This window comes from Plecotus auritus, assembly GCF_963455305.1.
Source record: "Plecotus auritus genome assembly, chromosome: 1".
NCBI lineage: Eukaryota > Metazoa > Chordata > Mammalia > Chiroptera > Vespertilionidae > Plecotus > Plecotus auritus.
The window spans coordinates 47939506-47964315 of NC_137770.1; the positions used below are offsets into that span (position 1 = coordinate 47939506).

Sequence of the window (24810 nt, forward strand, 5' to 3'; positions counted from 1 at the left end):
TAATCTATGGGACTCTAAAAACTTTTATGTGGGTACTGGGGTGGGGTGCAGATAAGATAGAGATCTAAGCCTGCCACCCTCTGATCAAACTAGCAGCCAGAGTAAATTTGGGGCTTTAAAACCCCAAAAAATATATTTGTTTTTTTTTAAAAAAATAAATCTTTATTGTTCCGATTATTATAATTGTTCCTCTTTTTTCCCCCCATAGCTCCCCTCCACCCGGTTCCCACCCCACCCTCTGCTCTTAACCCCCCCACCGCCACTGTCCTCATCCATAGGTGTATGATTTTTGTCCAGTCTCTTCCCGCACACCCCACACCCCCTTACCCCCAAGAATTGTCGGTCCACTCCCTTTCTATGCCCCTGATTCTATTATATTCACCAGTTTATTCTGTTCATCAGATTTTTTATTCACCTGGTTTTTAGGTTTACTTGTTGATAGATATGTACTTGTTGTTCATAATTTTTATCTTTACCTTTTTCTTCTTCTTCCTCTTCTTAAAGAATACCCTTCAGCATTTCATATAATACTGGTTTGGCAGTGATGCACTCCTTTAGCTTTTTCTTTTTCTTTTTTTTTTTTTAATTTTAATTTTATTTTTTTTTAAATAAATCTTTATTCAGATTATTACAATTATTTCTCCTTTTCCCCCCCATAGCTCCCCTCCACCCCTTTCCCACCCCACCTTCTGCCCTTACCTCCCCCCCACTGTCCTCATCCATAGGTGTATGATTTTTGTCCATTCTCTTCATGAACCCCCCATACCCCTTTCCCCCTGAGAATTATCAGTCCACTCCCTTTCTATGCCCCTGATTCTATTATATTCACCAGATTATTCTGCTCCTCAGGTTTTTAATTCACTTGATTTTTAGGTTCGCTTATTGATAGATATGTATTTGTTGTTCATAATTTTTCTCTTTACTTTTTTCTTCTTCCTCTTCTTTAAGAATACCTTTCAGCATTTCATATAATACTGGTTTGGTGGTGATGAACTCCTTCAGCTTTTTCTTATCTGTGAAGCTCTTTATCTGCCCTTCAATTCTGAATGATAGCTTTGCTGGGTAGAGTAATCTTGGTTGTAGGTTCTTGCTATTCATCACATTGAAAATTTCTTGCCACTCCCGTCTGGCCTGCATAGTTTCTGTTGAGAAGTCAGCTGACAGTCGTATGGGTGCTCCCTTGGAGGTAATTAACTGTTTTTCTCTTGCTGCTTTTAATATTCTCTCTTTGTCTTTTGCTCTTGGCATTTTAATTATGATGTGTCTTGGTGTGGTCCTCTTTGGATTCCTTTTGTTTGGGGTTCTGTGTGCTTCCTGGACTTGTAAGTCTATTTCTTTCACCAGGTGGGGGAAGTTTCCAGTCATTATTTCTTCAAATAGGTTTTCAGTATCTTGCTCTCTCTCTTCTTCTGGCACCCCCATAATTCTGATGTTGGTACGCTTGAAGTTGTCCCAGAGTCTTCTTACATTATCTTCAACTTTTTGGATTTTTTTTTTTTGCTTTTTGCTTTTTCGGTTGAGTGTTTTTTGCTTCTTTGTATTTCAATTCTTTGACTTGATTCTTGTGTTCCTCTATTCTGTTTCTGGGTCTCTGTATAATATTTTTTATTTCAGTCAGTGTATGTTTAATTTCTAGTTGGTCCTTTTTCATATCTTCGAGGGTCTCATATTTATCGGCCTTTTCTAGGATATTCTTTTTTTTTTTTTTTTTTTTTTTTATAAGTAGCCGCCTTTTTTTTTTTTAAATATATTTTATTGATTTTTTACAGAGAGGAAGAGAGAGGGATAGAGAGTTAGAAACATCGATCAGCTGCCTCCTGCACACCTCCCACTGGAGATGTGCCCGCAACCAAGGTACATGCCCTTGACCGGAATCGAACCCGGGACCCTTCAGTCCGCAGGCTGACGCTCTATCCACTGAGCCAAACCGGTTTCAGCTAGGATATTCTTAAAAAGTCTTATAACGGTGGTTTTGAATTCTATATCCAGTCGTTTGTTTTCCTCCATTTCTTTCGTTTGTGATCTGATTCTTTGACCCCGCATTTTCATTGATTCCCTGAGTTGGTAAGGTAGATATTTGTGCTAGGTTTCCAATATGGCCCAGTGGGTCTGCTTCCCCAGTTAACCTGAGGTGGACACTCTTGGTGCACCCCTTTGTGGACTGTGTGTACAGCCTTGTTGTAATTAAGTCTTTATTGTTGTTGGTATCACTGGGAAGAATTGACCTCCGGGTCAGTTGGCTGTAAGGATCAGCTGTGTCTATGCTGGGAGAAGCCCGGTGCTGGAGACAGCCCTATAGGATTAGACTTGCCAAACTGCAATAGCCTCTGTGCTCAGCTTGGATGGGGTGGAGCCTCAGTCATGGCTTCCTGTCAGCCCCGCCCCTGCGCGCACGTGCGCTTTCAGTCCTCCGCCTTCCCCAGCTCGAGTCTCCGCCTGAGAGTCCAGACTCCCCCCACAAGAGCGTGGGTCCCCAGGGGCTCGCCTGGAACCGGGGTTCACTGCAGTCAGAACTGGGGCACAGTGCCGTCAGGAGCCTCTGACTCCCCTCCACCAGGGAAAGCCCGCGGCAACCTCCGCAGCCCTTGTGCGCACCGGCGCGGGTGCGCTTTCAGTCCTCTGTCTTCCCCGGCTCCCGAGTCTCCGCCCGAGAGTCCAGACTCCTCCCACAAGAGCGTGGGTCCCCAGGGGCTCGCCTCGAACTGGGGTTCACTGCAGTCAGAACTGGGGCTCAGTGCAGTCAGAATCCTCTGACTCCCCTCCACTAGGGAAAGCCTGTGGCAACCCCCGCAGCCTTTGTGCGCACCGGCGCTCGCGCGCGTGTGCACTTTCAGTCCTCCGCCTTCCCCGGCTCCCGAGTCTCCGCCCGAGAGTCCAGACTCCCCCCACAAGAGCGTGGGTCCCCAGGGGTTCACCCGGAACTGGGGTTCAGTGCAGTCAGAACTGGGGTTCAGTGCAGTCGGAGGCTTCCTTCCCCCTTCCGCCAGAGGAAGTCAGCCAGGCTCTCAGCCGCCCTTCCTCTCTGCGCGCACAAAGCCCCTTTGCCGTACCTCCAATTCTCTGTGAGCTTTTCTCCTTCCTTCTAGTTGTAGAATTTTCACTCAGCCTGCTTTCCTGTGGTTCTGGATGGTGTCCGTTCTGTCTTTTAGTTGTAGTTTTGAAATTGTTGTGCGAGGCAGCAGTTTAGGTGTTTACCTATGCCGCCATCTTGGTTTCTCTCCTAGCTTTTTCTTATCTGTGAAGCTCTTTATCTGACCTTCCATTCTGAATGATAGCTTTGCTGGGTAGAGTAATCTTGGTTGTAGGTTCTTGCTATTCATCTCTTTGAATATTTCTTGCCACTCCCTTCTGGCCTGCATAGTTTCTGTTGAGAAATCAGCTGACAATCGTACGGGTAATCCCTTGTAGATAACTGTTTTTCTCTTGCTGCTTTTAAGATTCTCTCTTTGTTTTTTGCTCTTGGCATTTTAATTATGATGTGTCTTGGTGTGGTCCTCTTTGGATTCCTTTTGTTTGGGGTTCTCTGCGCTTCCTGGACTTGTAAGTCTATTTCTTTCACCAGGTAGGGGAAGTTTTCTGTCATTATTTCTTGAAATAGGTTTTCAGTATCTTGCTTTCTCTCTTCTTCTGGCACCCCCATAATTCGGATGTTGGTACGCTTGAAGTTGTCTCAGAGGCTCCTTACACTATCTTCATATTTTTGGATTCTTTTTTCTTTTTGCTTTTCCAGTTGGGTGTTTTTTGCTTCTTCGTATTTCAAATCTTTGACTTGATTCTTGAGATCCTCTAGTCTCCTGTTGGATCTCTGTATATTATTTTTTATTTCAGTCAGTGTATGCTTAATTTCTAGTTGGTCCTTTTTCATATCCTCGAGGGTCTCGCTAAATTTATCGGCCTTTTCTAGAAAATTCTTGAAAAACCTTATAACCCTGGTTTTGAACTCTATATCCAGTCGTTTGCTTTCCTCCATTTCTTTCATTTGTGACCTGTTTCTTTGTCTCTGCATTTTGGCTGCTTCCCTGAGTTGATAGAGTGGCTTTGTATGCTAGGTGTCCTATAGGACTCAGTGGCTCAGCCTCCCCAGTTACCTGAGGTAGATGTTCTTGGTGCACCCCTTTGTGGGCTGTGTGCACAGTCTTGTTGTAGTTAAGCCTTGATTGTTGTTGGTATCACTGGGAGGAATTGACCTCCAGGCCAACTGGCTGTGAGGATCAGCTGTGTCTATGCTGGGAGAACTTCTGTGCTGGAGATAGCCTTAAGAGACAAGACTTGCAAAAGCCTCTGTGCTCAGCTTGGATGGGGCGGAGTCTCAGGGTGGAGCAGACAGCAATGGCTTCCTGTCAGCTCTGTCCTAAGAGGCCCCTGGGTCTCAGTGTCCCGCAGTAATCGCTGCAAGCACCTCTGAGAGAAAGCCGCCCTCGAGTTTCGCCCACTGCCAGACAGTCCAGTTTCTCCCCGAATTAGTCTGGGTCCCCAGAGTCTCACCCGGAACTGGAGTTCAGAGCAGTCGGGAGCTTTTGACTCCCTCCCGATTGAGAAAGCCAACAGCGTACTCAGATGCCAGCCCTCTTCGCGCACGCACCTCCGCACCTCTGCCTTCTGCAGCTCCTGTGAGTCTCAGTGTGCTTTTCTCTTTCCTTCTAGTTGTAAAATTTCCATTCAGCCAGCCTTCCTGTGATTCTGGATGATGTCTGTTTTGTCTTTTAGTTGTAGTTTTGAAAATTGTTGTGCGAGGCAGCAGTTTAGGTGTTTACCTATGCTGCCATCTTGGTTTCTCCACCCCAAAAAATATATTAAAAACTTTTGTATGACAAAGGACACCATAAAAAAAGTGAATAGAAAATCAATAAAATGGGAGGAAAAAAAAAAACTTAGTCTAGTATTCTGAATATATAAAAGAACTCTCACAGCTCAATAATAAAAAGACAAATAGGAGAAACCAAGATGGCGGCATAGGTAAACACCTGAACTTGCTGCCTCGCACAACCACCTCAAAACTACAACTAAAAGACAAAATGATTATCATCCAGAACCACGGGAAGGCTGGCTGAGTGGAAATTCTACAACTAGAAGGAAAGAGAAAGCACACTGAGACTTGGAGGAGGTGTGGAAGTGAAGTGCGGAGGTACGGAGGCACATGCTTAGAAAGGGGCTGGCAACTGAGTACGCTGTTTCTTTTTCAATCAGGAGGGAGACACAAGCTCCCGACTGCTCTGAATTCCAGTTCCGGGCGAGACTCTGGGGATCCAGACTCAAACGGGGAGAAACTGGATTGTCTGGCATCGGGCTGGAACATGAGGGCGGCTTTCTCTCAGAGGTGCTTGCAGCAATCATTGTTCCTGCATGGTGCCGCGGGACACAGAGACCTGGGGCCTCTTCTAGGTGGGGCTAATGGTCAGCCATTGTGGTTTGCTCTGCCCTGGTGATTCCCTGAGACCCCGCCCCTCCCAATTTACAACATCACCCAAGCTGTTCGCAGAGGCTTTTGCATTGAATGGCCTGGCCTTTTGCAATCTAAAATTACCTAACAAACTGCAGCTGGGTCAGAGAGCCCCAGAACTTCCAAAAGAAGGCCCAAGGCTCCACAGCAGCTTGCATTGCTTCACATCTGGGCCTCATCTGGACACCTCTAAACCCCAAACAAAGAGGAGGAACCTGCAGATCTCTCTGTAGCTCCTGTTGGGTGGCCTCAGGCAGTTTCTGACTTTGCACCTCCTTGGAGATCCAAGAGCCAGTGCACCCAGTGGTCAGAGTGAGACCATCCAGATTACAATTGTTCAGATCCGTAAAAGACACACTCAGGGGGCAGACTCAGTGAGCGCCAAAGCCCCACTGAAGCAAGTCTTGCCCCATAAGGGTGTCTCCAGTACAGCAGTTCTCCCATTGTAGACACAACTGGTCCTCACAGACAATTGGTCTGGAGGTCAATTCCGCCCAATTATACCAACAACAATCAAGGCTTAACTACAACAAGACTGTGCACACAGCCCACAAAGGGGTGCACCAAGAGAGTCCACCTCAGGTGACTGGGAAGGCTGAGCCACTGGGCCCTATAGTACACCTAGCATACAAAGCCACTCTATCAACACAGTGAAGCAGCCAAAATGCGGAGACAAAAAAAACAGGTCACAAATGAAAGAAATGGAGGAAAGCAAACGACTGGATATAGAGTTCAAAACCATGGTTATAAGGTTACTCAAGAATCTTCTAGAAACCTCTGAGAAATTTAGTGAGACCCTCAAGAATATGAAAAAGGACCAATTAGAAATTAAGCATACACTGGCTGAAATAAAGAATAATATACAGAGATCCAACAACAGACTAGAGAATCCCAAGAATCAAGTCAAAGATTTGAAATATGAAGAAGCAAAAAACACCCAACTGGAAAAGCAAAAAGAAAAAAAGAATCCAAAAATATGAAGATAGTGTAAGGAGCCTCTGAGACAACTTCAAGCATACCAACATCCGAATTATGGGGGTGCCAGAAGAAGAGAGAAAGCAAGATACTGAAAACCTATTTCAAGAAATAATGACAGAAAACTTCCCCTACCTGGTGAAAGAAATAGACTTACAAGTCCAGGAAGCGCAGAGAACCCCAAACAAAAGGAATCCAAAGAGGACCACACCAAGACACATCATAATTAAAATGCCAAGAGCAAAAAACAAAGAGAGAATCTTAAAAGCAGCAAGAGAAAAACAGTTATCTACAAGGGATTACCCGTACGATTGTCAGCTGATTTCTCAACAGAAACTATGCAGGCCAGAAGGGAGTGGCAAGAAATATTCAAAGAGATGAATAGCAAGAACCTACAACCAAGATTACTCTACCCAGCAAAGCTATCATTTAGAATTGAAGGTAGATAAAGAGCTTCACAGATAAGAAAAAGCTAAAGGAGTGCATCACTGCCAAACCAGTATTATATGAAATGCTGAAGGGTATTCTTTAAGAAGAGGAAGAAGAAGAAAAAGGTAAAGATAAAAATTATGAACAACAAATACATATCTATCAACAAGTGAATCTAAAAATCAGGTGAATAAAAAATCTGATGAACAGAATAAACTGGTGAATAGAATAGAATCAGGGGCATAGAAAGGGAGTGGACCGACAATTCTTGGGGGTAAGGGGGTGTGGGGTGTGCGGGAAGAGACTGGACAAAAATCGTACACCTATGGATGAGGATAGTGGTGGGGGGGCTGAGGGCAGAGGATGGGGTGGGAACCGAGTGGAGGGGAGCTATGGGGGGAAAAAAGAGGAACAACTGTAATAATCTGAACAATAAAGATTTAAAAAAAAGACAAATAACCCAATTTAAAGATGGACAGCAGATCTGAAGAGATATTTCTCCAAGAAGAAATATCTTCAAAATGGCCAATAAAAACATAAAAATATGCTCAACATCATTAATCAAGGGAAATGCAAATTACAACCACAATGAGAGACTACTTCACATCTATTAAGTTGACTGTAATCAAACAGAAAATAAGTGTTGACAAGAATGTGAAGAAATTTGAACGCTCATAAATTGCTGGTGGGAATGTAACATGGATTAGTTGCTGTGAAAAACAGTTTGGGAGTTTATTAGAGCTAAACGTAGAATTTTCATATGGCCTAGCAATTCCACTCCTAGGTACACAGCCAAGAGAATTAAAAATATATGTCCATATAAAAACTTGTATACCAACACTATTCATAATAGCCAAACAGTGGAAACAGCCCAAATGTTCACTGACTTACAAACTCATGAACTAAATTTGATTCAGTAGATTAAAAACTATAATAAAGCTTTGTAAACAATGCTATGGTGAATTCCGCCTAGCACTGGGCGGGAATGTGGTAGATGGAAGTGGTTGGAAGGTAACAGACAGCTTCAGAGAGGAGATGCATGTGAGCTGGGCTTTGGAGGATACTTAGGCATTCACAAAGTGAAAAAGGGAAGAAGGTCATTCCACGCAGGGGGAGGAGCACAACTATAGTGTGAAAGTGTGACAGCTTTGAAGATTGACTGACCCCAAGTGAGGCTGAAAACAAAATATGGGTGAGAGTCTCAAATGCTGTACTAAGTTTAGATATTACCTTATATGCAGGGGGATCCCTGAAAGGTTTAATAGGTTGAGATCTGTATTTTTAAAAAGATAATTCTGTGGAGGCTGGGGTTGTAGGAGAAACAAGGCAGAGAGAGAAAAGCATAGAAGCTTTTTAATAATGTGGTCACATGCAGACTATTCCCTCCCTTTCCTTCTTCCTTTCCCACTCGTCAGTTTTCTCACCCCCTTCTTCTTGTCATCCCCTTCTAGAACAAAGACGTTAGCTGCCTCTGTTTGCCTGAGGTATGTGAAGTGTCTTTGTGATTACCCGCTAACCTCTTCTACACAGGGCTGCCAGGTTGGGGCTGGCATCAGACGCTGCTTCCTTCCAGCACAGGGCATGTTTGCTGGCTTTTCTAGAAAACATCAGAGGACCCATGTCTAAGTGAAGAGTCCATGTGAGGCCTTCAGGAGTTCAGGTGTTTGGTGGGGTAGATGACTGTCTCCATGCATAAAGACTCTTTTTAGTACCACTTTAATGATGTATGTATGCTGGTCAGGCAGAAAAGTAAATGGTGATGGTTTTCTTATGTCTTCATTAAATTTTGTGATTAGAGTCATAAGAATTTACAGAAGGCACAGACTTTTATAAATGGAATTTTGTAATGATGGGCTATTAAATATGTCTTTGGCCAAGAGTCTGTTCGCACCTTGAACAAACCCACTTTACTCCTCATCACTGAGGAGCCAAGGACAACACCCCCACCACCTTCCTCCTCTTCTTGCCTATCACTCAGCTGGCCACTTCCCTTCTATCCTCCTCCCCACATTCCTACTGTGGCATTCCTGTCAATCCCCCTTTTCCCAGCTACAGACCTTACAGGGAAAGCCAGCATCTTTCCCACCTCCCACACTGGGGCACAAAGGCCCTCTTTTAAGAATTATGATTTGCCATGGCTCTGCCTGTCCATGGCCCACAATCCTGGCAATGTCACAGTGATCTCACCATCTTGATGGTGTCACATCTAATAAACTTTACCTAGTGTAAGGTCACAAAGATTTATATCTATGTTTCCTTTCAAGGGTTTCATAGTTTTAGCCCTTATATTTAGGTCTTTGATCCATTTTTAGTTAATTTTGTATATGATGTTGGGTCCAAATTCATACTTTGGCATGTAGATATTCAATTGTCCAGTATCATTTGTTGAAAAGACTATTCTTTCACCATTGAATGGTCTTGTATCCTCATTGAAAAATGACCATGGATAGATGGGTTTATTTGTGGACTCATCATTCTATTCTGTGTCTATCCTATGCCAGTACCACATTATCTCGATCACTATCATTCTGTAGTGAGCTCTGAAATCAAGAAATTTGAATCTTCCAACTTTGTTCTTTTTTCCCCCCAAGATTGCTTTGATTACTCTAAATCATTTGCATTTTCATATGAATTTTGGGATTAGCTCATCCATTTCTGTAAAAAAGCCCACTGGGATTTCGACAGGGCTTGCACCAAATCTGTAGATCAATTTAGGGAGTACTGACATGTTAACAATATTAAGTCTTCCACTCCATGAATGTGGGATAGCTTTTAAATGATTTGTCTTTAATTTCTATGATGTTTTGTAATTTTCAGTGTACAAGTTTTCCACTTCTTTTGTTAAAAGCATTCCTAAGTTTTATTTTTATTAATGCTATTGTAACTTAATTTCACTTTTGGATAGTTTATTTTAAATTACTAGTGTATAGAAATAAAAATGATTATTGTGTGTCAATCTTATATCCTTCAATCTTACTGAATTGCTAGTTCTTTGGTGTGAGTTTTCTATATATGTCATCAGAAAATATAGTTTTACATCTTCCTCTTCAACCTGCATGCCTTTTCTTTTTCTTGCCTAAATGCCCCAGCTAGAACCTCCAGTACAATGAACAGAAGTGGTGAGAGCAGACATCTTTCTCTTGCTCCCGATCTTAGAGAAAAAAATCTTTGTCTTTTACCATTAACTATGGTGTTAGTCATGAGTTTTTAGTAGACCCTTTACCAGGTTGTGGAAGTTCCCTTCTCTTCCAAGTTTGTTGAGTGTGTTTATCATGAAAGAAGGTTGGTTTTTATCAAGAGTTTTTTCTTTATCTATTGAGGTGACCATGGGATTTTTGTCCTTTATTCTATTAATACTAGGGGCCCAGTGCACAAATTTGTGCACCTTGAAAGGAACTGTGCCACGAGGCTGGGGTGGGCACAGGGGCGGGTCTCGGCCCATCCTCCGCACCCAGGCCCGGCCCCTCCTGCCCCTCAGGAGCAGGGGAGGTGGAGAAGCCCTGAGGGGTGATTGGGCCGGCAGCCGCCACTTGCACCTGCTGATGGCCCTGAGTGATCAGGTGCGAGCGCCGGGCAGACGCGGCATGCGGGAGCAAAGAATTTTCAGTAACCACCAGAGGCTCACCCCGATGACAGCGACTGGCGCCCCGCCTTGGTCTGGCATCCCCGCTCACCTGCTCTACCATCCCACTGCGGCTGATGCCCGCCATGTTCCCCGTGTGCCTCCTAGTGGTCAGCGCACGTCATAGCGACTGGTTGTTTGGTTGTTCCGCTGTTCAGACTATTTGCACATTAGCCTTTTATTTTATAGTATAGTGTATTACATTAATTCCCAAATATCAGATCAACCTAGCATTTGTGGGATAAATTCTACTTGATCATAATGTAAAATTCTTTTTTTTTTATTTAAAAAAAATATATTTTATTGATTTTCTACAGAGAGGAAGGAAGAGGGATAGAGAGTTAGAAACATCGATAAGAGAGAAACATCGATCAGCTGCCTCTTGCACACCCCCCACTGGGGATGTGCCCGCAACCAAGTTACGTGCCCTTGACTGGAATCGAACCTGGGACCTTTCAGTCCGCAGGCTGACGCTCTATCCACTGAGCCAAACCGGTCTTGGCCATAATGTAAAATTCTTATATGTACTGCTAGATTTGGTTTTGCTAGCATTTTTTTTGAGGATTTTTGCATCTATATTGAAATTGGTCCATAGTTTTGTTTTCTTTTGAAGACTCTGTTTGGCTTTGGTACTGGCTTCATAGAAGAAGTTAACAAGTGTTTTATCCTCTTTATTTTTTGGAAATATTTGAGAAAGATTGATGTTACATTTTCTTTATACATTTGGTAGAATTCACCTGTGAAGTCATATGGTCCTGAGCTTTCCTTTGTGGGAAGTTTAAGAAAATTATTTACTTGTTATAAGTCTCGGCAGACTTTATATTTCTTCTTGAGTCAATGTTAGTAGTTTGTATTTTTCTAGAAATTTGTCCATTTCATTTAGGCTATCCAATTTATTGGCATACAATTGTTCACAGAATTCCCTTATAGTCCTTTTCATTTCTGTAAGGTTGGTAGTAAGGTACCTGCTTTACTCCTGATTTTAGCCATTTAAGTTTTTTTCCCCTCTTTCTTTTTTTTTTTTTTTTTTTTTTTTGTCAGTCTAGCTAAAAAGGTTTGTTGATTTTTTCAAAAGAACCAACTTTTGGTTTTACTGATTTTCTGTTATTTTTCTGTTCTTTATTTATCTCCACTCTAATTTTATTATTTCCTTCCTTTGCTTGCTTTGAGTATAGTTTGTTCTTTTCCTAGTTTAAGGTAGAGGTTATTGATTTGAGATCTTTCTTCATTTTTAATTTATAAGAATTTACAGCTAAAATATTTCCCTCTGTGTACTGTTTTTGCTGTATCCCATAAGTCTTTCTATTTTGCTCATCTCAAAGTATTTTCCAATTTCCCTTGTGATTTCTTCTTTGTCCCATTGGTTTTAGGGCAGCATATTGTTTCTATATACCTGTGAATTTCCCTCTGTTACCAATTACTTCTGTTTTCTACCACCTGGACTCCTTGGCTTTTTGACCAGTTGTCCATTTAGTCTCCATACTTTGTGTACACCATTGTCCTTTTTCAAACCTTGCTCTGTGTCCATCTTTCTTACAGTAGAACAAGAGTTAAACTCTCCATCAGACCTACCAGATGTTTCACACAGACTGCTCTGCCATGCCATTCCCGCATCAGGGAAGAACAATCAGTATAACTACGAATTATTCAGCTAACATCTTCAACAATCAACCTGTTATTTGTATGTCTGGCCCAATTATAGGCCATTGCTGACCACTAAAAGTTTGTGCTTATATTTCAGAACCATTTTGGTATTTTAGAAATCAGTTAGTTCTTACTAGGAAATTGACACTTGCATGAGAAGATACTTCTGATTGGTATAAAACATGGCTTTTATATGAATTCACTTTTTACTAATAAAATGAATAAACTGAAGCATAAATCAGGGATTTGTTAACCCTCCTGTCTCAGGGTTGTATAGTGTGCACCCTACAATGAAATAATTATTTGTTTCCGTGTCCATGTCTTTTCAAGGCTATGGCCCACTTGGGCAGGTCAAGGGGGAAGTCCCCACTTCAGTCATTGCAATTCTCACCACTTCAATCCACTGATGGCCCCCCCACTAGCTGGTTCCAGCCAGCCTGGGATTTGGTGTCTCAGGTATCATTGCTGTATTTCTACCTTCCACACCAACAATGTGGCCAGCCTTTTGTTGCCAGCCAAACTGGGAGCCCAAACACTGGGGAGAGTGTCAGACAGCTAACGGTGGCTTGGCCCAGGATTTGGGACTGTACCTCTGCCTTCCTACGCTGACTCACAGACTCAGCTTGCAGTTGGCCTGGGTACCTTGCCGAGAAGTCCAGTTCTCTCTAGGCTTGGATGCTGTCCTGACCACGGTCTGTTCCACTTGGGCTAACATACACAGTGGGTGCTTTTGGTAACTATCTACTGAATGAATGAACACAAGCCCTCCCATTTTACTTCATTAAAGATGACTACGTTTGACCTTACACATACCACTTAGGTATCTGATTTCATTTGTCACTTAGTTTTGCTAGGATCACTATCAGGAGTGGAAAGACTGAAGGCAGATGGTCAGATCGCGGGGGCAGCAGGTAGTCACTGACAAGAATGGGGAGTGGTAACAGAAAACAGGCAATGACAGGAGAGAACGGAGGGAAAACACTAAGCAGAGCAGCATAGCCATATAGGCCCATTGAGCCTAGGAGCAAATGGCTCTCTGCATCTCAAGAGGTCCAAGTGCTTCACTGAGTGCCAAGGCCAAACACACAGGCTAAATGGTTGGTAAAATCCAATGAAAGAACCAGACAAGACCCATACAATTCTATAGCTCTGGAGGGCATCGATACATCCAAGTACCAGGCTCAAAACAAGGACCTGAGTCATCAAGAAAAGGTTAAATGATATTCAGTACACTCTGCCAACAGCAAATACATTTTAGAAACATTTCCTTCTATAAATGCTTATTTTCTCATTGATGTTAGAGCTTAAAGTAGTAAACTACAGTTATCTGGACAATTAGGGCCACCTTATTCTCCAAAGATCTCAGATGGCTAAGGCACCATGGCACACATCACTTACAATAAACCAAAGTTCTTTCTAACACAGGTTCTCAGGGATTTGGAGATGGCCTGTTTAAAACCTGAGGGTTTTAAAATAAGAAGTTTTTTTTAAGAGAAGCAACTCTGAGGCATCAGCTGGTATCTTTAAGACATCGCCCATATCCTGAATTATCTAACTCCAAGCCAGACTAAACTCCACCCACCCAAGTTAATCTGGATCGCCCAGATTTCTGATTGGAGCTTGATTCTCCTGTTACCTTGGCTACCCTTCTAGTTCCTATTCTATGGCCCAAGATTCATCTTCATGATTCTTACTCCTCTGTTTAACTTTTTTTTTAAAAATATATTTTATTGATTTTTTACAGAGAGGAAGGAAGAGTGATAGATAGTCAGAAACATCGATGAGAGAGAAACATCGACCAGCCGCCTCCTGCACACCTCCCACTGGGGATGTGCCCGCAACCAAGTTATATGCCCTTGACCGGAATCGAACCCGGGACCCCTCAGTCCGCAGGCTGACGCTCCATCCACTGAGCCAAACCGGTTTTGGCTGTTTAACTTTTGGTGTCATCTATTTGGACACCTGGTGTCTGACTTTGGCTTTGTCCCATGATACCACCTCCTGACTCCCAGATTGGCTCTGACATTCACTTCTGTACACTCCAGGGATGGCTCCTTCCCACTTGGTCTTGCTTTACTTCTTTTTCATGCTTTGCCAGGCTATGCTAGGAGGTCAAGCTGCATCCACATAATAATGAAGCATGTTACTCTGGGCTTTGCTTAGCTATTGTTTTTTTTAAAATATATTTTTATTTATTTCAAAGAGGATGGGAGAGGGAGAGAGTGAGATAGAAACATCAATGATGAGTGAGTATCATTGATCAGCTGCCTCCTGCACACCCCATAGTGGGGATTGAGCCCGCAACCCATGCCTGTGCCCTTGATGGGAATCGAACCCAGGACCCTTCAGTCCACAGGACAATGCTCTATCCACTGAGCCAAACCAGCTAGGGTTTCTTGGCTATTTTGTATATGACTCTAAATACATCCATCTTGTTTGAATTAAGCTCCCTTAAAGGTGGTACTTTTTTTTTTTTTAATCCTCACCTGAGGATATTTTCCCATTGATTTTTAGAGAGAGTGGAAGGGAGGGAGAAGGGGGAGAGAGAGAAATATCCATGTGAGAGAGACATCCATTGGTTGTCTCCCACAAGTGCTCCGACCCAAGGCCGGGGATCAAGCCTGCAACTGAGGTATGTGCCCGTGACTGGGAATTGAACCTGAGACCCTTCGGTCCATAAGCCGACATTCTAATCACTGAACAAACTGGCTAGGGCTAAAGGTGGTACTTTTTTTTATCTGACTTTTCTCTAATAAAAACAGTATACACTTTTATTGACTATCCTTTTCACAACGGAGTATTTCTCATGTCCAAGAAGTAAAATGGCTCAAATCCTGGCTGGTTATATTCACTCAGGAATAAGAGCCCTAAAAGTCAGATGCAAATGAAGATAGTTAATTGCCTTCTGGGATCTAAAAGGGGAAGTCTTAGCCCTAAAAAGACATTATGAAAGAGATTCTCACACTTCAATGTGCAAAGAGTTACCTGGGAAGCTTGTAAAAATGTAGAATCCTGGGCTCCATCCTTAGAAAGTCTAATTCAGTGATCTGGGTGCAAGAATCTGCATTTTTAACAAAGAGCCTTAGATATCTGTGCAGTTGGCCCTTGGACTACCCTCTGAGAAACACTGTCTCACAGCAGTGAGAAATCTGATAAACATGGGACAAACACAGTAATTAAAGGACCCCATCAACCCTCTCCTTCTTAGAAGCTATGATGCACCTTAGAAGCTATGATGCATTTGGCCAATTCTTTCATAATACTCTTATTACTGAACATTAGTTCAGCTCCAAGACCAACTTATATCTGTTTTGGTGAAGACAATGTAAAATCTCCAAGTTTCCATATGTGCCCTTGACTGGAATTGAACCCAGGACCCTTCAGTCCGTGGGCTGATGCTCTATCCACTGAGAGCAGTGCTACTTTAAATAAGGAATGAAAATATCCATTTGATGCAGAAAACCTTCAAATTAACTCTCCAGCAATACATATATTATTGGTGAAGAACTTCTTTACCTGGCCGGTCTGATGCCCAGGGGCCTGGCAGACAAAGAGCAGTGGAGCCCAGGAAGCATGGCCGGCTTTGCGTCTGACTGGACAGACCAAGAGTCCCTGGGCACATCCCTAAACAATCCTAGAGGGGAACCTCAGGAAAATCCGTTTATTTGGGAGGATTCTGATGGGGATAGGATGCTTTTGGAATCCAAGATGACAGAAGATATTGATGAGCTGTTAGATCCAGGAGGCCTGTCTGATATTTGAGATAATGGGGGCTCCATTTGTTTCAGGACGATGCCTTCATGTTTGCACTAACATGGCTTATGGCTTGCAGGGGATATATGGACTGACTGGTGCAACCATTAAGGATGTTAGAGCCCCATTCTTACTATTACTGGGATATGTGTACGCATTTGTGTTTTTCCTAGGAGGATCTTTATTTTTTTCTCCCAAATCTCACAACTGGTTATACAGATGTTTAATTGAGAGGAATAATTATGAATTACAATTTTTTTCTTTCAAACTTTCCTATCTGACTCATTTATCGCCTTCATTACAAGTGTTCTAAATACTGTAAAATTAAAGTTAAAAAATAAACATTGCTAGTAGGCAAGCCCAAGCCTAGAAAAACTCAGTTTTAAAAAAAGTTAATGTTTCTTAATTGAGAGCCTTGTGTACTGTAAGAATGCGAATTCACAGAAAAAAGGAATTTAAAGTCAGAATAAAAAGTAGACAAAGTTGACTGAGAAAGAAATACAGGCAGATTAACTCCATGAAGGCAAAGGGACAGGGAAACTCGATGGCTTCTTTAACAGGTAGAGCATACCAGTTAAAAGCGCACCAAGTTAGTAGTATATTCTGGGGAAAATGCCTAATTAGGAAATTAAAGCTGAACTGTTGACCTAGAGCTTTTGAACACTCTGATATGCTTTGGGTAAATAAAGCAAGGAAGAGAAATTTTATCCGACTTCTGTTTGCTATTCAACTCTGACCCTTGCCTACTGAATGACTTCAAATATCTGTTATGGGAAAAAATGATACCACTTTAATTTCCGGCTCCATCCCCATCTGGCCAGGGAGAGAATAAATTAATATTATCATGTTTTGTCTTTAGGGCCTCTGATGCCCTCGAGGACAAGCCTGTGGGACAGTCTGTTTTGGCAGTGATTCTCAGCAAGAATCAGAAGAGCAAGATTCAGGACAAGGCCAGTTCACGTAACACAGCTCAGAGCCATACAACACAACTTGCTCCGAGGATGTTGGGCATTGTGCTTCATTAGGAAACAAAATATAAGCTTTCCACACCATTAGGAATGACTTTAGGAGTGAAAGCACATAAGACGATGCCTCACCTCATCAACAATGCACTGTAGAAGCTGGAGAGGCTGCAATGGGAGAGAAGAGGAAAAAGTATTAGCCTCAATGCAATATCTTTACAGTGGAGTGGAAAGAAAAAATCATTAATGCAATAAAATATAGCAAGATTAATCAACAACAGCAAACTCTTATAAAAACATTGATGCTCAGGATGTCCTATTATTTCTAATGGTACCTAATCTAATACAGGCAGTTAAAGGTTTGCATTTTCCTCAAAATGCAATTTGCTAAGTTTAAAACAAGGCATTCAAGCATGCAAAGGGAGCAGCCATCAGGAAAAAGAAAAGTGAATTTTTTTCTGAAGTCATAAAGCTTACCATTAAAGATCCCTGGTTTTTCTGAATCTGAAAAAAGGCAATATGTAATTAGCATGTCATAATCAAAATGACTCACTTGGACACATTATGATCACTGAGAGAAAATTATTGCATTGCTGGTGGCAATTTGTGGGCATGTGTTAACACAATTTACATAATGAAAATACACAAATGTTAATAGCTCGCTTCTCATTTATAGGCGAAAGTCAGCAGAATGTTAATTTCACACAACACTTTTTAGTACCCTCCAGGTTGTATTAGAATAGGGAGAAAAACCATAATCCATTTCAAAAGGCTGTTTACGATTCAGATATAAATAATGTTTTATATTGCTAGATTGTGAACACTGGGCTTAATGTTGCAATCATTGCTAATGTTATGAAGCTCACTCTTTTTAAATTAAAAACCGATTTATTTAAAATTGAAATTAAATCATAGTCAGAAATTAGAATTTTGGATTCCTGCCAGTGTTTGCTCACAATCCCCTATTTTGTGAAGAAAACTTTAATTATGTGGTTGAAGAATTTGTCTCTAACTCAGGAGTAGGGTGAAGACTCCACCTTTTCCCAAGTTCCTTCAGCCCGTTTCCAGGGCAGCAATGCTCTCTGGGAAAATCAAATCCATGCAAGTTTTACACAGCTTTTCAGGAGATAAAGTAGAGTGAAGGAAGAAATGCCTGGTCCTGATCAACATTCTAAAGGCAGGCTGCTCACACATCTAGCACCGAAAAACCATCTCTCTTAGGAAGTTACTAAAATATGACACCAAATTAATAAAACATCCACTGTAATTAAAGTATTAAAAACTCTAATGACCCCTCCCCATGCTTGCTCTTATTACAAACTCAATGAAAATGGAGTCCCAGATACTAAATTTCCTAAGAAGGAAAATTTCAAAAATGAAATGACTGACGGGTCAGTGGTTGCTGGCATAACTGAGCTGCAATCAGCTGATAAAATATAGGAAAAACAGTAATAGTCCTCCATATGTATTTTTAAAATTTTGTTTAATCCTCACCAGAGAGCATGTTTATTTTTATTTAAAAAAAAACTTTATTGTTGAAAGTATTACATAAGCCCCCATCTTCCCCCCCTCATTGACCTCTTCTAGCCCACCTCCACCCCACACCCTGGGCCTTCACCACCTATTGTCTCTGTCCATGGGTTATGCATATAAGCATACAAATTCCTTGGTTGATCTTTTCCCACCCACCCACCCACCCTCCCCTGCCTTCACTCTGAGATTCCAGTTTGTTCCATGCTTCTATGTCTCTGGATCTATTTTGTGCATCAGTTTATTTTGTTCATTAGATTCCACATATGAGTGAGATCATGTGATACTTATCTTTCTCTGGCTGGCTTATTTCACTTAATATAATACTCTCCAGGTCCCTCCACGCTGTCTCAAAAGTGTAAGAGATCCTCCTTTTTTACTGCTGTGTAGTATTCCATGGTGTAAATGTACCACAGCTTTTTTATCCACTCATGTACTGATGGGCACTTGGGCTGTTTCCAGATCTTAGCTATTGTAAATTGTGCTGCATGAACACAGGGTGAACACATTCTTTCTGACTGGTGTTTCAGGTCTCTTAGGACAGTGGTCGGCAAACTTATTATTAGTCAACAGAGCCAAATATCAACAGTACAACGATGGAAATTTCTTTTGAGAGCCAAATTTTTTAAACTTAAACTTCTTCTAACGCCACTTCTTCAAAATAGACTCACCCAGGCCGTGGTATTTTGTGGAAGAGCCACACTCAAGGGGCCAAAGAGCCGCATGTGGCTCGCGAGCCGCGGTTTGCCGACCACTGTCTTAGGATATATTCCTAGAAGTGGGGTCACTGGGTCAAATGGCAAAGGACATGTTTATTAGTTTTAGAGAGAGTAAGAGAGGGAAAAAGGAGGGAGGGAGGGAGGGAGAGAAACATGGACTGGTTGCCTCTCATATGCGACTGAACCCTGGCTGAGAACTGAACCTGTGACCTTTTGGTGTACTGGACGATGCTCCAAACAACTGAGTCACACTGGCCAGGGCCCCTCCTATGTTCTTAATGATGCTTTAAAAAGTTCTTTGATCTGCACAACCACCTTGAGGATGGCAGGAATGACCATCTCTATTCTATGCTGGGTAACTGGGCCTCTCAGAGGATGGGGCTGCAGGAACAGGCTGTGGTTGTGCTGGGTCTTCTCCAATGCTCTCTTCTCTCCAGAATCTGCATTACATCTGCCTACAGTCATAGTATTGCTTAAAAACAATTAGATTTGCTTATATACTGGGCATGGCCAAGTTGATAAAGTACCGATTTTGGTGTGTGGGTTCTTTTCAACTAGACTGTAAGCTTCTCAAGGGCAAAAGCTATGTGTTGTCATTTCTTTTGCATCCATAAGGCTGATCAGCAGATCCTTCCACCTAGTGCTTCAGTGTTTTAAAAAGTGCCTTTCTATGTATTTCTCGACTGAACATGGTGCCCACCATCACCCCCTTATCCTTATCACCTCCTCCTTCCCCAAACACCATTCCCAGAAACCTTTGTCTCAGGCTAACTGGCTCTTAGTCTACTTTAAAAAAATTCAATTACAGTTGACATTCAGTATTATATAAATTAGTTTTAGGTGTAGTCTTAGTCTACTTAATGTTGTCTTAATTATTGTTCCTTGATTCTCTATCAATGAGAACTTATGGATAAAGCTCTGCAAGTAAAGATTTATATTAAAAAGCAAGACAAAGCAGTTAACTACCACCCTGGAGAGGTTAAGGATTTTAGTAACAAGCCACACCTCCTTTAAAAAAATCTTGAAAAGCCCAGGTAACTGTGCTTTTATATATGTTTAAGTGCACATCGACACCCCATTCTGCCCCCATTCTTGGTAAGATTTATCTACTCCAAGGGGAAAGTTATTTGTAATGAGCTAAGAATTAGAAATCCATTTTGACCTCAAAGAGAATGTTTTCCACAAATTTCCAACAGTCATGGGGATTACAACATTCTCTGAGGAAAACATGCGGCAAACATTCTAAGTGAGATGTTTCAAAATGAATTCAAGAATGGATCATGAGACAGTGTTCCCAGTAACATGAGTGGTAGAAACCAAATGAGTGGAAGGGAGGACATTTCCTTATGAACAGCTGTCTTGGAGAAGGTCTCCTCCTCCTTGCCTTATTTTGTGGGTTTAATGCATGGTTTAAGACAATTTAAAACTGCACTACTTTTTAAAAATATATTTTATTGATTTTTTACAGAGAGTAAGGGAGAGGGATAGAGAGTTAGAAACATCGATGAGAGAGAAACATCTATCAGCTGCCTCCTGCACACCTCCTACTGGGGATGTGCCCGCAACCAAGGTACATGCCCTTGACTGGAATCGAACCTGGGACCCTTCAGTCCGCAGGCCGACGCTCTACCCACTGAGCCAAACCTGTTAGGGCAAAACTGCACTATTTTAATGATGGCTCTTTACTACAAGAAAGGGAGAAACAGAAACATCAAAGTCTTTTTCTATGATCTTATAACGATCCTGTTTTGCCCAGATTTTTAGAGAGATATTGTTACTAGGTTTTATTACACAGTTTTGATAGTAACATATTATAGGAAATCATCTTCATAAATTTTGTATTAAGGTAGCAGTGCCAGCACCTGAAATTGATTCAAAATGTTTAAGATACTCAATTACTTTTTAACACTGTTACACAATGCGGTGACTTACATCTTCTATTTCCCAAGAATTTGATGATGCAACATCATTGTAATTGATTCATTTTCTCAATTAAATAAAGCTACTGTGCTTTTCTTTATATGAATGCCACATAGACCATAGAGTTAGATGTATTATCTCCTTTCTCTGCCTCAGATATATTGCCTTAAAGGCTATATTCTGTTCCTCTGTTAATTCCACCAGAAAATTTATTGCCACAGTCATATTTTTCAAATTCTGATCTGCTATGTACTCGACTGTATTTATATTAGGCGTATTTTTCACTGCTAAACTCTTTGTTGTTTACCTTTTTCAAAATCACATTACAGTACAGCGCAGCAACCATAAAACAGATACAAACAAAGTCAGCCTCCAGTCCCTGCCTCTGCTTTGGCACACAGTTCATGAGAAAGTGAAGCCCCCACTTTAACAGCACATTAGAAGTGGTGCTGAGGGTCCTCAGTATAAAATGTTAGCTTCGTGAATGCCTCTCTTTATTCCGGGTCTGCCTTCCAAATGCTCAGCTGTGGGAGCAGAGTTCAGAGGGACACAATAACATTGTTAGAGCTGATGTATTGCCTGCACCACACAACATATGAAATGCTGTTTATAACCCACTTGTCCAAGTCTACCTTCTTGCTTATACATTTTGCTTGTGTTGAGTTTTCTATGTCTGATTTTGGGACAATGAACAGAACAGTAATTGCTCCAGTCTTACCTTTTGCTAATCAGTTTCTAAAACTAGTAGCACTTTGATACACTAATTAGATGAACCTCTTCCCTCTTCCGGGCATAGCTTTTTTCTTTTGCCAGCCCTTAGATCCAAGATTTCAAGTTATACTAACAAGAATTAGTTATGCCTCTTTGTGATGTGAGATAGGCCGTTATGTGGTTAAACAGGGAAGAATGACTTCATAACAGCCAGGCAAAGTATCAGTTAGGTATCAGGATGTCACTGCAGTAACATTTATCATGTATTTCTTTGTAAGGACCAAATAAATGGCAATTAGAAAAGCTCCCATAACATGACTTAAGACTTTGGAAAAGGAGCCTGGAAAGATTTCCAATGCCAAAGTTTGCCTGTGGGGCTTTGACTCTGGGGATAAAAAGCAACTTTGGAAGTCTCCCATTATGCTCCTATATCTGCAGACGTACTTTTTACAGACAGTGCACACATTGACTTGACTACCAGCCATTTTACATTATATTCAGAAGCACAATCAGAAAACTAAAATGAATCCACCTATGTAACTTAAAGAAGACACCAGCTATAGCTTTCATTTTCTCTTTTACTCTCTGAAATTATGGCTTGCCCTGCAGCTGTTGTCTGAGAGATTTATGTGTGACCTGGGTCAGATCTTCCAATATCAGTTGACAAATTCTCTCTTTACATATTTACTGCTTTCCAAGCTTGTGTTATTTTTCTCTTAAATAGAAAAAAAAAAGAAATATAAAATTAAATCGTATGGTTGGAATTTTTAAAGAATATCATTTTTATTTGTTATGCCACTGACATCACATTCTAACTCTCAGGTTGAACTCTGCTTTACTTTTTTTTAAACTTCAAATTTCAAGAACTGTGGCTACATTGCAAAGATTCTCCTTTCAAGCCAGATGCATTAAGCTAAATATTAACAGGAATTAAGGTAAACTGAGACTTTCATATTCTAAATGGGAAGAATGACCTAAAGAATATTTGAAATGGAAGAGGCCTCAGAGATAATCTAGTTCCGTGGTCGGTAAACTGTGGCTCACGAGCCACATGCGGCTCTTTGGCCCCTTGAGTGTGGCTCTTCCACAAAATACCACGGCCTGGGAGAGTCTATTTTGAATAAGTGGCGTTAGAAGAAGTTTAAGTTTAAAAAATTTGGCTCTCAAAAGAAATTCAATCGTTGTACTATTGCTATTTGGCTCTGTTGACTAATGAGTTTGCCGACCACTGATCTAGTTCAATCTCCTCCTTTTACTGTCAGGGAAACTGAGGCTCGGAGGGGAGCAGTACCCACAGTCACAGATAGAACCTGGCCTGAAACCGCTGACTCCGGAGGTGCCTCCTGTGGGAAAACGCATGCACTTTGGAGTTAGAAAGACCCCCGGGATTCCAGTCAGGTCCCATGGCCTCCGAAGCTCCCTCTCTTCACTGGGCCCAGGGCTCCCGTCTACATAGTGAAGGGAGGAGAGAGGCGCCCAAAGACTCCTCAAAGAGCCTCCCATTCAGGTGCTATGACTTTTTTCCAACTTGAGGGAGAACTGGTACCAGATTCAACCTCATTTTACCTGGCACTGCACGAGGTACTAAAACTTAGGAATGTACCACCTCCAATCCATTATAACTTGCCAAAAAAAAAAAAAAAGTACCCAGATCTCAAAAAGATGGAAAAAAAATCCCTTCCACATGACTAAACTGAGTACACACTGCTTTGTACCACTAATGTAAAGTAAGAGTTCGCAGACAAAGAACTGTTTTGGAAAAAGGAACAGAACTGAATTTACTCTGGTTAACTACAAATGGAAATTTTGGCATTTTAAGATACTGTTTATGAGACAAAACAAATGAATACTATATTTTATTTCTAATAATACAAAATGAACAAGTATATATAATTCACTAGTGCCATCCTATCTCCCTGGGCCAGCCTCTTAAGTTGTTCAAGTTTTCATCATGTCTGTGAGACTATTAGTGTATTTTTATAGTACAAAACAAAAAACTAAGTCATGAAACATTTAAATAAACAAAAAAGACTCAAATTATAAATAAGTCATAAGAAGATTTAATAGAGAGCCACTCACTAGGTAGGGTATAAGAAAGTCACTGTGATTCCCACATCCTAAGATCCACTTGGACGCCTTCTCTCTCCCCACCCTCAAACTCCAGCTGGGGTCTGCACTCAGGAGTGACCAGGTTTGAAAAGCTAAAATGAGGCAGCCCTGAACTTAACACACAGCTGGGTGGGAGAGAAAGGCTCTAAGACGCCTAGAGGAGGGCAGCACTCCGATGGGACCATAAATTAGATCACTTGGCTCCGTGGCTTCCCGCGTTCAAGGACAACGCATTTTACAGGAAACACTCCACGGGAGCACCAAGGTCTGCAGAATGATTCATTCGCTGGGTCTGCAGTCAGGGAGCGGAAAAGGGACCCGACTGCCATCTACTCCTTCTATCGCTGTGTATTTAAAACTGACGTAGCTCATGTCCTATTTTACACAGGTGTGCAGGAGCCACAGGAAACCATCCTCTGGGCAAATGTAAGTTTTAATATTTAAAATCCACGTTTTGTGCGAAAAGCAGGAGCCTAGAACCACCATTCAAAATGATCACTGTGAATTACAAAATTAACCTTTTCTCTAATGGTACAAGTGATCCATTAAGCACTTCCCATTCGAAGAAGATTTTAGACATCTCTATCAAACCTTTTCTTTTCTTAGTTCCAAAAAAAGGTGGTCTTATTTCAAATCTAGTTTACCAGTTATGTGTGTGTGATGGCGAGAGTGGGGGAGGTGTTTTTTCAGAGAAAGGCTTGTTGACCGTTCCACTCTTCACAGTCAAATAAATGTGCTACAGCAAAAGTTTTTTAAAAAAATGAGTCTGTCTGAAAGGGTTTTTCTGGAGTTAACACTCAGTGTATCCCTATTAGCTTAAATCCTTCACAGGCCATAGAATCTAGAACAATGTTAGAAATCACGTAGTCCAATTCCTTGCCCCATGAAGAAATTCGGTTTGTAACATTCCTGACAGACGGGCATACTGCCTTTGGCTAGAAGACATCCAATGGTGGGATTCCAATTATTCTATCTAGGGTAGCTTAGATTGTTAGA

At 41.6% G+C, this 24810-nt stretch overlaps 1 protein-coding gene across 4 annotated transcripts in view; it reads right to left on the reverse strand.

Annotated features, from left to right (window-relative positions):
• Positions 1–24810, reverse strand: part of MAP2K5 (mitogen-activated protein kinase kinase 5) — a 289315-nt gene that overhangs the window by 60967 nt on the left and 203538 nt on the right. For all 4 annotated transcript variants that reach the window (XM_080670938.1, XM_080670940.1, XM_080670939.1 and 1 more), the window contains 2 exons: positions 17303–17329; positions 16961–16993 (listed from right to left, as the gene is read on the reverse strand). In XM_080670938.1, coding sequence (XP_080527064.1) covers positions 16961–16993; positions 17303–17329 — 60 coding nt within the window. The remainder of the gene's footprint in view (positions 1–16960; positions 16994–17302; positions 17330–24810) is intronic.